This window comes from Schistocerca nitens, chromosome 5, assembly GCF_023898315.1.
Source record: "Schistocerca nitens isolate TAMUIC-IGC-003100 chromosome 5, iqSchNite1.1, whole genome shotgun sequence".
In the NCBI taxonomy this organism is placed as follows: Eukaryota; Metazoa; Arthropoda; class Insecta; order Orthoptera; family Acrididae; genus Schistocerca; species Schistocerca nitens.
The window spans coordinates 322,794,298-322,807,806 of NC_064618.1; the positions used below are offsets into that span (position 1 = coordinate 322,794,298).

At 40.5% G+C, this 13,509-nt stretch overlaps 1 protein-coding gene across 3 annotated transcripts in view; it reads right to left on the reverse strand.

Annotated features, from left to right (window-relative positions):
• LOC126259349 (myosin-IIIb-like) overlaps positions 1-13,509 on the reverse strand; it is a 610,509-nt gene that overhangs the window by 88,190 nt on the left and 508,810 nt on the right. For all 3 annotated transcript variants that reach the window (XM_049956066.1, XM_049956067.1, XM_049956065.1), the window contains one exon: positions 4,423-4,571. In XM_049956066.1, the coding sequence (XP_049812023.1) occupies positions 4,423-4,555 (133 nt within the window). In that variant the 5' untranslated portion in view covers positions 4,556-4,571. The remainder of the gene's footprint in view (positions 1-4,422; positions 4,572-13,509) is intronic.

The following is a 13,509-nucleotide window of genomic DNA, read 5'->3' on the forward strand; positions in this document are numbered from 1 at the left end:
CACTATTGGAAGATAAGGATTACTGGAGATGTCACAAATACTAAACATCTGAGGGAGATGCAAGTAGCTTTTTCTGGTCATGTGGAAACACTACTGTTCAATACACACATTAAACTTCTGTTCACGTACCAGCAAAATAGAATGTTCATGGCATTAAGATGTTGTACCAAAAAAATATAAAGGATGGTGACAGACTTAAATAATCCACATCAAACCTATCAACTGATAGCATTACATCCATTATGACAGCTGTCTCCCATTCCACATCAAGAAATTCCTTCTGTACAGCCTAGCCATCCACGACTGTCACATTTGTAGTGACAAACAGTCCCTCTCAAAATATGCCGAGGGCCTCATTGTGGTGCTCACAGACAAAAATTACCCCCCATATCTGTTTCAGAAATAGATCTCTCATGCCTTGATTGTTTGAATACCTCTGTGCATGCAGTAGTTATTCTTATTTTTTCTTCACGATCCCTATGTGAGTGATACTTAGGGGGTTGTAGTATGCTCATCATTTAAAGCTGGTTCTTGAAACTTTGCTAACAAACTTTCTCAGGTTAGTTTATGTCCATCACATATGCACTGACTGATCACAAAGGAGTGCCCCCTTCGTAACTCTGAACTACGCAGGACTAGTGCAACTGAATCACATTTGTCGCCATGGTTTTGACTACCTCTCAAGTCCTGAAATGAGAAATATCTGCTTTACCCACCCCTCCCGCAGTGGTGTTCTACCATTCGCCAACCTACGCAACAGTCTTGTCCATCCCTATTCCACCCCTGCTTCCAATCTCTTACCCACTGGCTCGAATCCTTGTGAAAGACCCAGATGCAGGGCCTATCCCATGTCTCCTCTCACTACTGCCTATTCCAGTCCTGTTACAGGCATTTCCTAGCCAACAAAAGAGAGTGCTGCCTGTGAAAGCAGCCTTGTGATATATTAAGTTACCTGTAATCATTGTGTTGTATTCTACACAGGCATCACCTTTTAGCAGTCTGTCTGAATGAAAGGCCATTGCCAAAGAGAGGCCAAGAGACAGCTAGGCCATGCAGTTGCTGAACATGGCACCCAACACAGTGTCTGGCTTCCCAAAGTGCTTCACAGCCATCTGGATTCTTTTCGTCAACACCAACTTTTCTGAACTATGCAGGTGAGAATTCTTCCTGCAGCATAACCTTCATTCCCATAACCCCACCTCTTGGCCTCAGCCTTTGCTAGTCCCTGTTCTTCACTTTCCTCTGTGCCATTTCCTGCTCCCACTCCAGCTCCACATACGCCTTCCTATACTGCCAGCTTGCCTGCATGATCTTTTCCCTTTCTCTTCCCCCTCCCCACACTACCAATTCATAACACAGTCTCCTGAGGATGCATCTAGCAGCCAACTATTCTGTCCCTGCATACTCCCACAGGCAGCACTACAGCATCTCCCTCACATCTATCTTGGATGGAGAGTCATCGATCATCAGATGTAGAAGTAACTTCAGATGTCTCACGGGGAAGTGCATTGGTATCTTTACTGTTCATGTTGTATATTAATGACCTTGCAGACAATACTAATAGTGAAATCAGGCTTTCTGCAGATGATGCAGTTCTGATAGGAAAAAAGCTGCATGAATGTTCAGCCGGATCTTGATAAGACTTCCATGTGGTGCAGAGATTGCCAACTAGCTCTAAATGTTCAGAAATGTACAATTGTGCACCCCACAAAATGAAAAAAGAAAATGTATTATCTTATGACTATAATATCACTGAGTCACTGTTGGAATTGACCAACTCATACAAATACCTGGGTGTAACACTTTGTAGGAATACAAAATGGAATGATCACATAGATCCAATCGTGGGTAAAGCAGGAGGCAGACTTCAGTTTACTGGCAAAATATTAAGGAACTGCAATCAGTCTACAGAGGAGATTCCTTACAAACCACTCATGCAACCAGTTCTAGAATATCACTCATGTATGTGCGACCCAAACCAAATAGGGCTAACAGGGAATATTGAACGTACGCAGAGAAGGTTCAAAATGGTTCAAATGGCCCTGAGCACTATGGGACTTAACATCGATGGTCATCAGTCCCCTAGAACTTAGAACTACTTAAACGTAACTAACCTAAGGACAGCACACAACACCCAGCCATCACGAGGCAGAGAAAATCCCTGACCCCGCCGGGAATCGAACCCGGGAACCCGGGCGTGACGCAGAGAAGGGTAGCACGAATGGTCACAGGTTTGTTTAATACATGGGAGAGTATCACAGAGATGCTGAAGGAACTGAACAGGAAAACTCTTGAAGATAGACAAACTACTCTGAGAAAGTCTGTTAACAAAGTTTCAACAACTGGCTTTAAATGACTACTCTAAGAGCATACTACAACCCCTAAGTAACACTCACATAGGGATGGTGAGGATAAAGTAAGAATAATTACTTCATGCCCAGAGGCATTCAAACAATCATTGTTCCCGTGTTCCACACATGAATGGAACAGGAAGAAACCATAAGAACTGGTACGATGGGATGTAGCCTCTGCCATGCACACCACAGTAGTTTGCATAGTATAGATGTAGAAGCCAATATTTATACACCACAAACCAAAGTCTCCAGTCTGCATACCTCTGTTAACATGTTAGTATCTCTGCTTGACTCATACCAGTAAAAAGTCCATGACAGGCAATAAATCGCATAACATCATGTAGTGCAGTTGGCAGTTAATGCCCACACACCTGTGAGAGTCAACAGCAGATAAGCACACGAGTAACACCCAGGTGAAGTGCTGGAAGACCACAACTGTTACGTACTAGGTAAAAATCAGTTCTTTGTTTCCAATTCGTACACATACATTACCACATAGAGAAGTCTATTGCCATTACTCATACTCTTTCTTAGCAATCCCAGAAAACTGGAACATCATTTTATGATCTAACAGCATCTGCTTAATTTTTTTTTTTTTGCTTACAAGGGAAAAGAGTGTGCATCTACTGTTGGACTGGTACTTAGTTTCGGGGTTCATGCACTCCGCCTGAGTCTCATTCACAGTTCAGAAATTCCTCCCACTCTTTATGATAGTGCTGAAGAAATGTCTAGGGGGGATCCAGTCTTTCCTTCAGTTTGTGAATACCGGTTACACATTTTAGTACCCACTGTTTACTAAAGTTATGTCACCCAAGTTCTTCAGTCGCTTCTTAAGGACATCCTCGACCACTTTCATCATGAACATCTGTGTAACCAGCCTTGAATTTTCTGCGCCACTCTCTAACACCACCATCACTCACAACTCCAACACCATATACACAGCATAATCAATCATTTATCTTGGCAGCATTGACTCCTGCAGCACACAGGAAGCAAATGGCAGAATCTATGTCACAATTGCTGAGAGACACAATAACACAGTCCATTTCAATTGCTTGCTGCTTATACTCTAAGAATGAAACAGAGAGTTGACTGATGCAAAGTGACTTTCAAAGTCTCCTTTTGCAATGACAAGTGCCACAGTGGTATCTACAAGCACTTGCTTACTTTCAATTGTCAACTGGAGGTTAATTTATGAATAGCCCTCACATAAATATTGAAGAGAACTTAATTGTTTCACACTTACTTATAGTGCAAAACTCTTAACAACAATAACTCTTACTTACATCTAAGGAACCCTAGTTTTGCACCAAACCTGAGAAACAGTTCATCTTCACTCTTCAATTTTATTGCTTGAATGCTTACAGTTGTTGCAAATGTAAAATATGGGGCTCTTTTTCCTCTTTTCTGCAAGCAGTTTTTGTTTTTACTTAATTGCATAACAGTGTAATGTGGAAGCCAGATTCTTGAGATGTTCTGCCCCCATGGAAGTATAAGCATTCGTTCATTGTCTTCTGTAGATTTCATTAAGAATGAGAACCTTCAGCAATGCAGAACAAGTCGACATATAAATTAGTAAAAGACCAGGAAATCATTAATTCAATTTTTACGCCATAATAACATGAAAACATTTAAGTTTTTTCCTTTACATTTGAAAGTTATTTTAAAAAACATTAAAAGTACATTACTAGCTGCATGCAACTATACAACAAACATTACTATGAGTCATGTAGCTAACAGAACCATTTCCATTCCAGAACCTAGATATTAAGATGATTTGTAGAAAGAGAGGATATTGAAGTATGATTTTAATCTTGAATTGGCTTGGGTTGCTACTTTATTGGTTCTCTAGCAATGTAGCTGAGAAACTGGATGAGTGAGGTCCCAAAAATTAGTTCTCTCTAGAGTATGCTACAGGCGGTTTTCATGGTTGACTGGTACTGCCCTATGGATTTCACGACATGAAGTTTCTAATCTAATGAATCTTCCATTGGCTACTTCACAAGAAATTGCACCTGCAAACACTTGTTTAGGCAACTACAAGGCATATCAGCGAGCAGGTACTTGCCAGTGGTGGTATCTCTCGCACTGTAGACAACGCCGTAGGTGCCCTCGCCAATGAGCTCCTGTAGTGTGAAACGATCCCCTGGGTCGTTCAGCTGCTCGAAGTTCACATGCTGAGACAGGCCACGGTATGCCATCTTGGCTGGATCGAGCCTATAAAATAAAGGGACTGCTGTCAACAGGGTTCGGACTATCACATTAATATATAATGCAACACAGGACAGCAACAGCTAAACTTCTGGAAAAAACTGTCTGCGTGCAGAGGTGTATGATCAAATAACAGGGCACCTTCAGTTATTTTGTAAATATGGCATTTAGTCCACATGGATTGTTAGTTAGAAATAAAGGAAGATCAGAAATCATCATTTCTCTTTTCACTCGCCTAACTTAAAATTTTCTGTGCTATAGTTAGAATTGCATCTAAGTGTAATCTCAACATTTGTTGTGTGGGGACAAATTTAAAGGACATTAACTTGCAAATGGGCGTCCATAGAATTTTTCCCACAGGGTCTGGGGGCAAGGCAATTGCCATTTTTTATATAAATGAGACAGCCAATTTCGAGACGTCATACCACAAGAAATTAATTTGTCTCTCTCTCTCTCTCTCTCTCTCTCTCTCTCTCTCTCTCTCTCTCTCTCTCTCTCTCTCCCCCCCCCCCCCCCCACGACAAAATCTTTTTCAAATGTAAAATTATTTTCAATAAAACAATACCTGTACTTTAAAAAGTGTATTTACAAATGTAACCCCATTCCTATGATATATATATATATATATATATATATATATATAAACAAAGATGATGTGACTTACCAAATGAAAGTGCTGGCAGGTCGACAGACACACAAACGAACACAAACATACACACAAAATTCAAGCTTTCGCAACAAACTGTTGCCTCATCAGGAAAGAGGGAAGGAGAGGGAAAGACGAAAGGATGTGGGTTTTAAGGGAGAGGGTAAGGAGTCATTCCAATCCCGGGAGCGGAAAGACTTACCCTAGGGGGAAAAAGGACAGGTACACACTCGCACACACACACATATCCATCCACACATATACAGACACAAGCCCAAACTTTAAATATGTCTGCTTGTGTCTGTATATGTGTGGATGGATATGTGTGTGTGTGTGTGTGTGTGTGTGTGTGTGTGTGTGTGTGCGAGTGTGTACCTGTCCTTTTTCCCCCTAGGGTAAGTCTTTCCGCTCCCGGGATTGGAATGACTCCTTACCCTCTCCCTTAAAACCCACATCCTTTCGTCTTTCCCTCTCCTTCCCTCTTTCCTGATGAGGCAACAGTTTGTTGCGAAAGCTTGAATTTTGTGTGTATGTTTGTGTTCGTTTGTGTGTCTGTCGACCTGCCAGCACTTTCATTTGGTAAGTCACATCATCTTTGTTTTTATATATATTTTTCCTACGTGGAATGTTTCCCTCTACAACTTTTCCGTAACATGTGAACTATTGACTGGTCAATATTTATTAAATTAAATTCTCTTTCGGTACGAGAATAAACGAATATCCATCATTATAAAATTGGTGTTCTCAAATGTTGAAAATTTGGCGGTCAAGGCCATTTCTCATTTAAAAAAGTCTTATCTGTGCTAACGAGTTTGCAGTCCTCGTTGATACTATTTTCGTCGATCTTGCTTCCTCCAACGTTACAGCTGTTCCATTTCTCCAAACAATTGGCTTCGTATTTTTCACGAGGATGAGCACTTACGGCGGTATGCCTTTGAAGTAATTCCCTGTTCTTTTGCCACATACATGTTTGACTGCGTTTCTTCTATACTGCGTAACAAATCTTGTGGCAAAAGAAAGAAGAGAAAAAAAAAAAAAAACATTGCGACTCGAAAAACTTTTGAAGAAAGATAATTTTTTTAGGACGCTCTTGTTGAAACTTAAAATTTTCATGCGCTATCCATGTTCAGGTCCACGGTAACCTTCTGTGGGTCAGCAAGAAAACTGTGTAGAGCAAAACCCACGAAGGTTACACAGCCTTACAGTTCATCAACAATGGATCATAGTATTTCGGGCGAAAACGGACGCTACTGATAAATATTACAATTACATTACAATCAATAATACAAACGACATGTTATGTTCGTTAGACATCGAGGGAAAAGATTAGTGGTATCATTCAGGGTTTAGTATTATTACCAAGTGATAATCAGATGATCTGTTTAAAAAGAAAGAAAAAGGATAGTAAAATACTAGGAATATAAATTACAAATCAAACTTGCACCGCACTCGAATCGTTATAGATTAACTCCTTAACTGAGGAGAGAATGAAGAGGCACTCACAATGAAAACATATGTGCGTTCTGATAGTTGGAACTGAAGACTGCAGTTTACTAGGTAATGGTATAAAGTTGTATTGTTTTTGGTTAAAACTATTCACAATATAAAACTGTGATAGAAAGCCTTCTCACAGTGAAAACTAGTAAAGCATTATTTTATTAGTGTAGATAAACCAAACGTACCGGTAGTCTCCAAGTAGGGTAGGGGCACGTGTAACACGCGTCTGTACAGGCGATCTATACGCTACAAACTAGCAACTTAATCAAGAACGGGTAGCGCTCCACAGCAGTTTGTTTGATTTGTAATTTAGTTTATTAGTAGCTTATCATCCTCCTTTTTCTTTTTTTATAGATAGCTCATCCGATTATGACTACGTAGTAAGTTAGGGGCGTAAACAGGCTACTGCCATATGATTCCTGGGCAAGTACCGTACATGAAGAGGAGATGCCCCTCCCCTTTCTACATGCCTCTACTACACTCCATTCCCAACACAACAAAACGTCGTCCACACTTCGAATCTCACAGCCAGCCGTCCCCACACCCTCTCAGCACATGAACACTAGATTACGCCATTAAAACGGCTGTTGTCCTCCCAAATAAGTAAAACACACTTTAAGAAATAGTTAACTTTATTTTAATTAATTTGGTGAAACTAAATATAATCGTAACAAAGTTTCCCCGACTTATCCATACGTCAAATAGCTATTCGTCCCTTCATCACTGCACGTAAATACTGCACACTACCCAATATAAATTTTAACTAAACATAAAAGCATAATATTTTTTGTAACCAAAATATTTCATGAGAATCTTTAACTAATAAGGCAATATTCTTACGTTCAAAATGAAAACAAGAAAGCCTAATTAATTAAAACTGAATAATGTTACAAAACGTGAAATATCTAATAATATATTAGAACGCAAAACAAGAATGAATGAATATTTAAAAGACGTACGCAAGTTCGACTACCCGTATTGATGTAAAAATGTAAACTGCTGAAGAAATGTACGCGATTGTTTCGTGACCTAAATTCGTATCTTAGTTAAATGAGTTTCTTCTTGTTCTCGTAAATGCATACTTCTGTATTTAAAAAAAAAATCAGTAATTCGTTTTCATTCATCTCCTACACAACTTCAGCATCCACATGGTGTCTCAAGAGGAATGGTCAATATTCAGGGGTATGACATGAACGATCATTCATCTAAAACACATACTTTAAGAGCTATAAGCACGTCTTCATCTTCGCTACTGTAAACCATCTCCTGTACAGAACAAGTGCTTAACATTTCCTTGTAAGATACCCTGGATATCTTTAGCTTTACTCTGTGAAACACGATAAATTACGTGACGCAGGATACTTTTTTTACTGAATCACATATTAAGGTCTGTTCCTTTCTATTAGTGGATGGAGCGTGCGAAGAACGAATGCTTTTGCGCCACCGTGTGAGCTATTGCTTTAGTAATTTTGTCTGCACTCTCTCCGCATAGAGGGTGAAGAAATCCGTGGTTTCTACACTGGAAAATACGCCTAAGTGTTTTCCAAACACGTGCTTGAGAGACATACGGCGTCTTGCTACGAGTTCTGCCAGTTACTATTTTTCAACACTTTTCCTACACTCGCCAATAAACTGGCCTGTCGCCATTCGCGCCACATTTTTCCTGTTGATAGTATTTCCAAACCAGATAACCATTCCTGACGGATTGTAGAACTTAAGTATTTAAAAAAGTATAATTTGTTTTAGTTTGGAAAAACAATACTCAGCTTTTGGAACAGCCGTGTGGCATTTTAAATACATCAAGATGACTTTATTTAGAGTTCTTATCAACATCGGATCTGCTTGAAACATAAGAGAATTTACATGAAGCAATGTCACTGAAAAACTTGAGTGCTTCGTTTTTCAGCTCTTCTTCACGGGCATACGATATCCATTAAGACCCTCTTAATTTCGAAAAATCAACTTTGAAACTATTAGAGAGAGAATCATGGTTCGTTTAAAATGTTTAGCAGCTCTCAAAGCATTTTGACATTTGACTTTTGTTGCAGACTTGACTTTTAATTTATTTATTTATTATTGGTCCGGTAGAATTTGTACAACAAAGCACATCATGATATAGGACAAGTCAACTTAAAAATTGTGTTAAGATGGTGTATGATGAGAGATGACGGTAGTGGTACATTACCAACACAAAACAGAATAGATATAGGATATATAGACAAAATATAAAAAAAGGTGTGATGAGAGATGTCAATGGTGGTACATACTACACATAGCAGAATACATTTACGAGATACAGACAGAATATAAATAAGATACAATAATTAAATTATCTTACTTCGTAGAAATATCTACAAGTGAATAAACAGCTTATTACAAGTAATTAAAATTTTGTTTCAAGAATTTCATGTGCGGAATAGAAACAGTGATTAGTAGTAATTCCTTTAATTTAGTCATTATTTTTGGGTTTTTGCTTCTTTTTATGTCTATTGGGAGGTGGTTGTGTACTTTAATGCCCACGCACTTAACCCCATTAGCATGTAATTTTGTGTTGTGAGCTATAATTTGTAATTGGGTGTTATTTCTGGTGTCACCTGTGTGGCGGTCTGCATTTCTGTGGAGGGATTCCAAGTGCCGTACTGTAAAACAAGCTAGTTCCATTACATATAATGTATCAAAATTGCGACAGGCCAGATGATGGCGCAGTGTATGTCTAGTAAGCAGAATCCAAATGTGAGTGAACGATACCGTGTATCTCTAGTATGGGAGGACACCACTGGCAAAAAATAAGAATAATGAGGTGGTTCAAAAAATCTGAAGAGACAGGCAGTGTCTAACGCCTTCCTCGAAGTAGAGGTCCTCCTGTTTCTATAGAGTGTAAATTGTGTTTTAACACAGCCCACAAAAGTCGATTCGTCGCGCATCATGTGAACTGCAAGAAGTAAGGTCAACCGTCCATGAAGTGTCACATCAGCGGTTACGCCTTTCTGCCTACAGATTGTAAATAGTCAAAGCGCCGCAGCCGTACGGTCGTCCACTGCCTTATGCATTTGCGTTTTCCATGCTGGTCTCATTAAGATGCAAACAAGACTGCCTGAAAAAGTTCTTATCTATAGATAAAGCAACGTTCCACATTTTCGGACAAGTGAATCGCCACAATTTTAGGGTTTGGCTTCCGAAAACCCACACGAAACAACTGTACATATCCTTCAAGCTTAATGTTTGGTGTGACTTAACTGAGCTTTAACTGCCTTGCTGGGGATAATTATTGTTAAAGAAATCAAAGTAAAAATATAACGAATGTTAATCTCGGAAAACGTAGATGAGCTAAAGGTTTTTGAAGTTGGACATGTGGACCTCAGATTGGTACTAGGGTTGGAACTTTAATAGTGGAAACTATTAATTTACAGTTCGTACAAAATAGATACGTGTTTCAGAGTTTTACCGACCTTCAAAGTATTCACCAGCATTGTGTATAACCCGTTGCCAGCGATGTGGCAGTCTTAGGATACTCTTAGCAGTGCCAGTTGTGTTGACAGTTCGAGCGGCGCGGTCTATTGCCAGACGAATTTGTAGCAGTTCTGAAGCGAATGCTGTGAAGTGTTTCCTTCAGTTTAGAAATCTAGTTGAACTTACGAGGGCGTAACTCAGGGGAGTGCAGTAGGTGGTATAGCACTTAGCAGCCCCATCACTCAAATCAGTAACAGCTTGCACTGTACGTGCTTGAGCACTGTCCTGCAAAATGGTCAGGTCCTGCAGAAAGTGTCATCACTTCTGTCTCTAAGCTGGTCGTAGGTTGTGTTCCAAAAATGAACAGAATAGAGACAGAAGTGATAACATTCTTCCACCCGTAGACGACCACGCAGCACAAGCGCCCGAAGGATCGTCGTATTGTAAGGCCAGCAGTGGCCGTTCGCACAGCTACCACAATACAGGTAAGAACGGCTTGTGAGCCCAGCCGTGTCTTTAGCGATGAAAGAAGATTCTGCCTACACGCAAGTGATTTGCGCGTACTACGTAGACCGGTGAGCACTGTCTCGTCGAGTGCATTCTTCCGAGACACGCTGCCCCACACCATGGTCTATAGTGCGATAAGCTGCAGCTCCCATTCACCTTTGGTGTTTATGGAAGAGACGCTAACCAGCGCTTCGTACTTGCAGAATGTTGTGAGACCCGTTTTTTTTTTTTTTTTTTTTTTTTTTTTTTTTTTTTTTTTTTTTTTTTGCCGTTCTTGCAAACGGAAGGTGATGTGTTGTTCCAGCAGGATAATGCTCGCCCACACTGTGCCTGTGAAACTCTACGTGCTCTGCAAGACGTGCAGGAACTTCCGTGGCCAGAACGATCTTCAGACTTGTCTCCAATCGAGCATGTGTGGGATTTTGTGGGACGAGAAGTGATTCATGGGACTGGTCAGCCAACAACTCTTATGGAACTACGTGACAGGCCGAGCAGGCGTAGCATAACGGATCCCAGGACAGTATTCCCCATCTGTATGATCGACTCGATTCCAAAGTCAGCGCCTGCATTGCCACCTGTGGAGGATACACCTTTTACTAATATGGGCGTTTCAGCATGGTTCGATACCCGGTACCACAGAACCGCTTGTGCATTTGATCTGTAAACGTAATCGTTTCATGTACTCCATATGCACTGTTGCAACAATAAATTTTGAATGAACTGGAAACTTCTAAAATGGTGTGTTATTTTTTTCCGGTAGTGTATCTCTGAGAGATATAGAGTGATATGTTGCAGTGGTTAGCACGGTGGACTCGCATTTGGGAGGACAGCGATTCAGATCCCCGTCCGCCCATACAAACTGAGGTTTTCCGTGAATTACCCCAAATCGGTTGAGGCAAAATCCGGGGTTGTTTCCTTTGAAAAGGACACAGCCGATTTCCTTGACCATTCGTCCCGTATTCGAGCTGCTTCTCTAATGACCTCGGCGTCGACGGGATGTTAAATCCTAAACCTCCATTCTCGTTTCTGACAGCGCCCTTCCTAATAAGTCTGTATCCATACTTTCATACCGGATTCTTTCTAGTCTATTGTACTGAATCTGGAAAGTGCGAGAGAATGTTTTCAAGACCGGCAGCTACATTTTTTTATATTTTTTATTATCACGACTTATTTTTGTCATAGCCTTAGAAAAGTCAATGCAGATCTTACTGGATACATGATTTCGTATCTGCCAGCCCAATGCAATGGATTTGTTGTCTTTAGCGTTACCTTGGAAGTGCTCACGAAAAAAGTTTTTAAACCCTACTATCGTTGCATGCTGTGATCAAAGGAATTTGTAGATATTCTCAACTGTTTCGATACACAGGGCTGTTTCATGATTAGCCTCTTAGCCTCTACAGCGCCTAAATCTTAATTGTGACCTGATTCTTTTTTGCACACCATTGTATACACCACTCATGGCGGATACACCGTCAACCTTGCCACAAACACTTGCTCACATCTAGATCCTTTTCTCTCATTTATTTGTAAACTGCTATTTATATCTAGATGCACGTTGCTCTTTGATCTCGGTAAAAGAAATAAACGATTCGCAAATATTTATGTCAGAATGATTTCCAAAACAAACTTTCATTATTTTAATATAGTGAAAGACTCGTCTTGACTGAACGATTTCACTAAATTTTCGACATTTCTTTCCCACGTTAGTTGTTCCTCTTTCCGCCATATGAAATTATACGTTCCAGAGAGCCGTTAACCTTTGATAATGAATACAAGCCAAAGCAATGAATTAAAATTTGTACCAAGGCCAGGATTCGAACCTGAGTCTCCTGCTCACTAGACAAATACACTAACCACAGCACCATCCTGGCACAGCAGCCAACACAGCTGCACAAATTACCCTATTACGTCTCTTTCCTTAATACAAACTCCAATTCACACCTCAGCCCATCTTGACTATTGCAGAGGCCCTCCAACATTGATTAGCACCTTAGCACAGAACGAAATGCGGATGATCGTGCCTGTACCTCGGGTGTAGGTGACGTATTAGTCATTGTTCCGGCCTGTATTGATTACCGTAGATAAATCTGAGACTTAATATGTGTCTGGAACACATAATTTCATAGATTAGTAATACATGCAGTATATGCAGTATTTTTCCCCATTTCGTCCAATGCTAAGGTGCTATTCCAATGTTGGAGAACCTGTGCAATGCTGATACAAGTTAAGAAGGAGAACATAAAGATGGGCTGCGGCGTGAATTGGAGTTTGTATTTCGGAGGGAGATGTACTAGGGTAATCCGTGCAGCTGTGCTAGCTGCAGTGTCAGGCTGGCGCAATGGTTAGTGCATCTGCCTAGGGAGCAGGGACTCAGGTTCGAATCCCGGCCTTGTTAAAAATTTTAATTCATTGCTTCGCTCTGTATTCATTATCTTCCTTATTTGTTTTCTTTCCAGAGGCAACTTATCCTCAGAAGCAATTTCCCGGTCATCCCAGCCTAGTTTCACTCTTGCTGCCATTACTAGATAGAATACATAAGTATCTGGTTATTATTTTCCGAATATCATCTTAGAGCAGCGATTCCTAAAGTGGTCTACATCGGCTCCTATCGGTCGACTCCAACCTACAAGGGCTCCATGTCAGCGAAAAACAAAATTGGGGGTGCAGTTGGGGTCCACGACAGTGGGTCCCAGTTAGGCGGATCTAAGTCAAAATTCCGCATTCTTCTCACAGAGCTGAAGCTTGCTTCTATGTACGTCACTGTTTGTCTCACCTGCTAAGAGAGAGGGTGGAGCAACTGTTATTTTCGCTCTGCTGCTCGCAACACTCAACGACATTATTTAT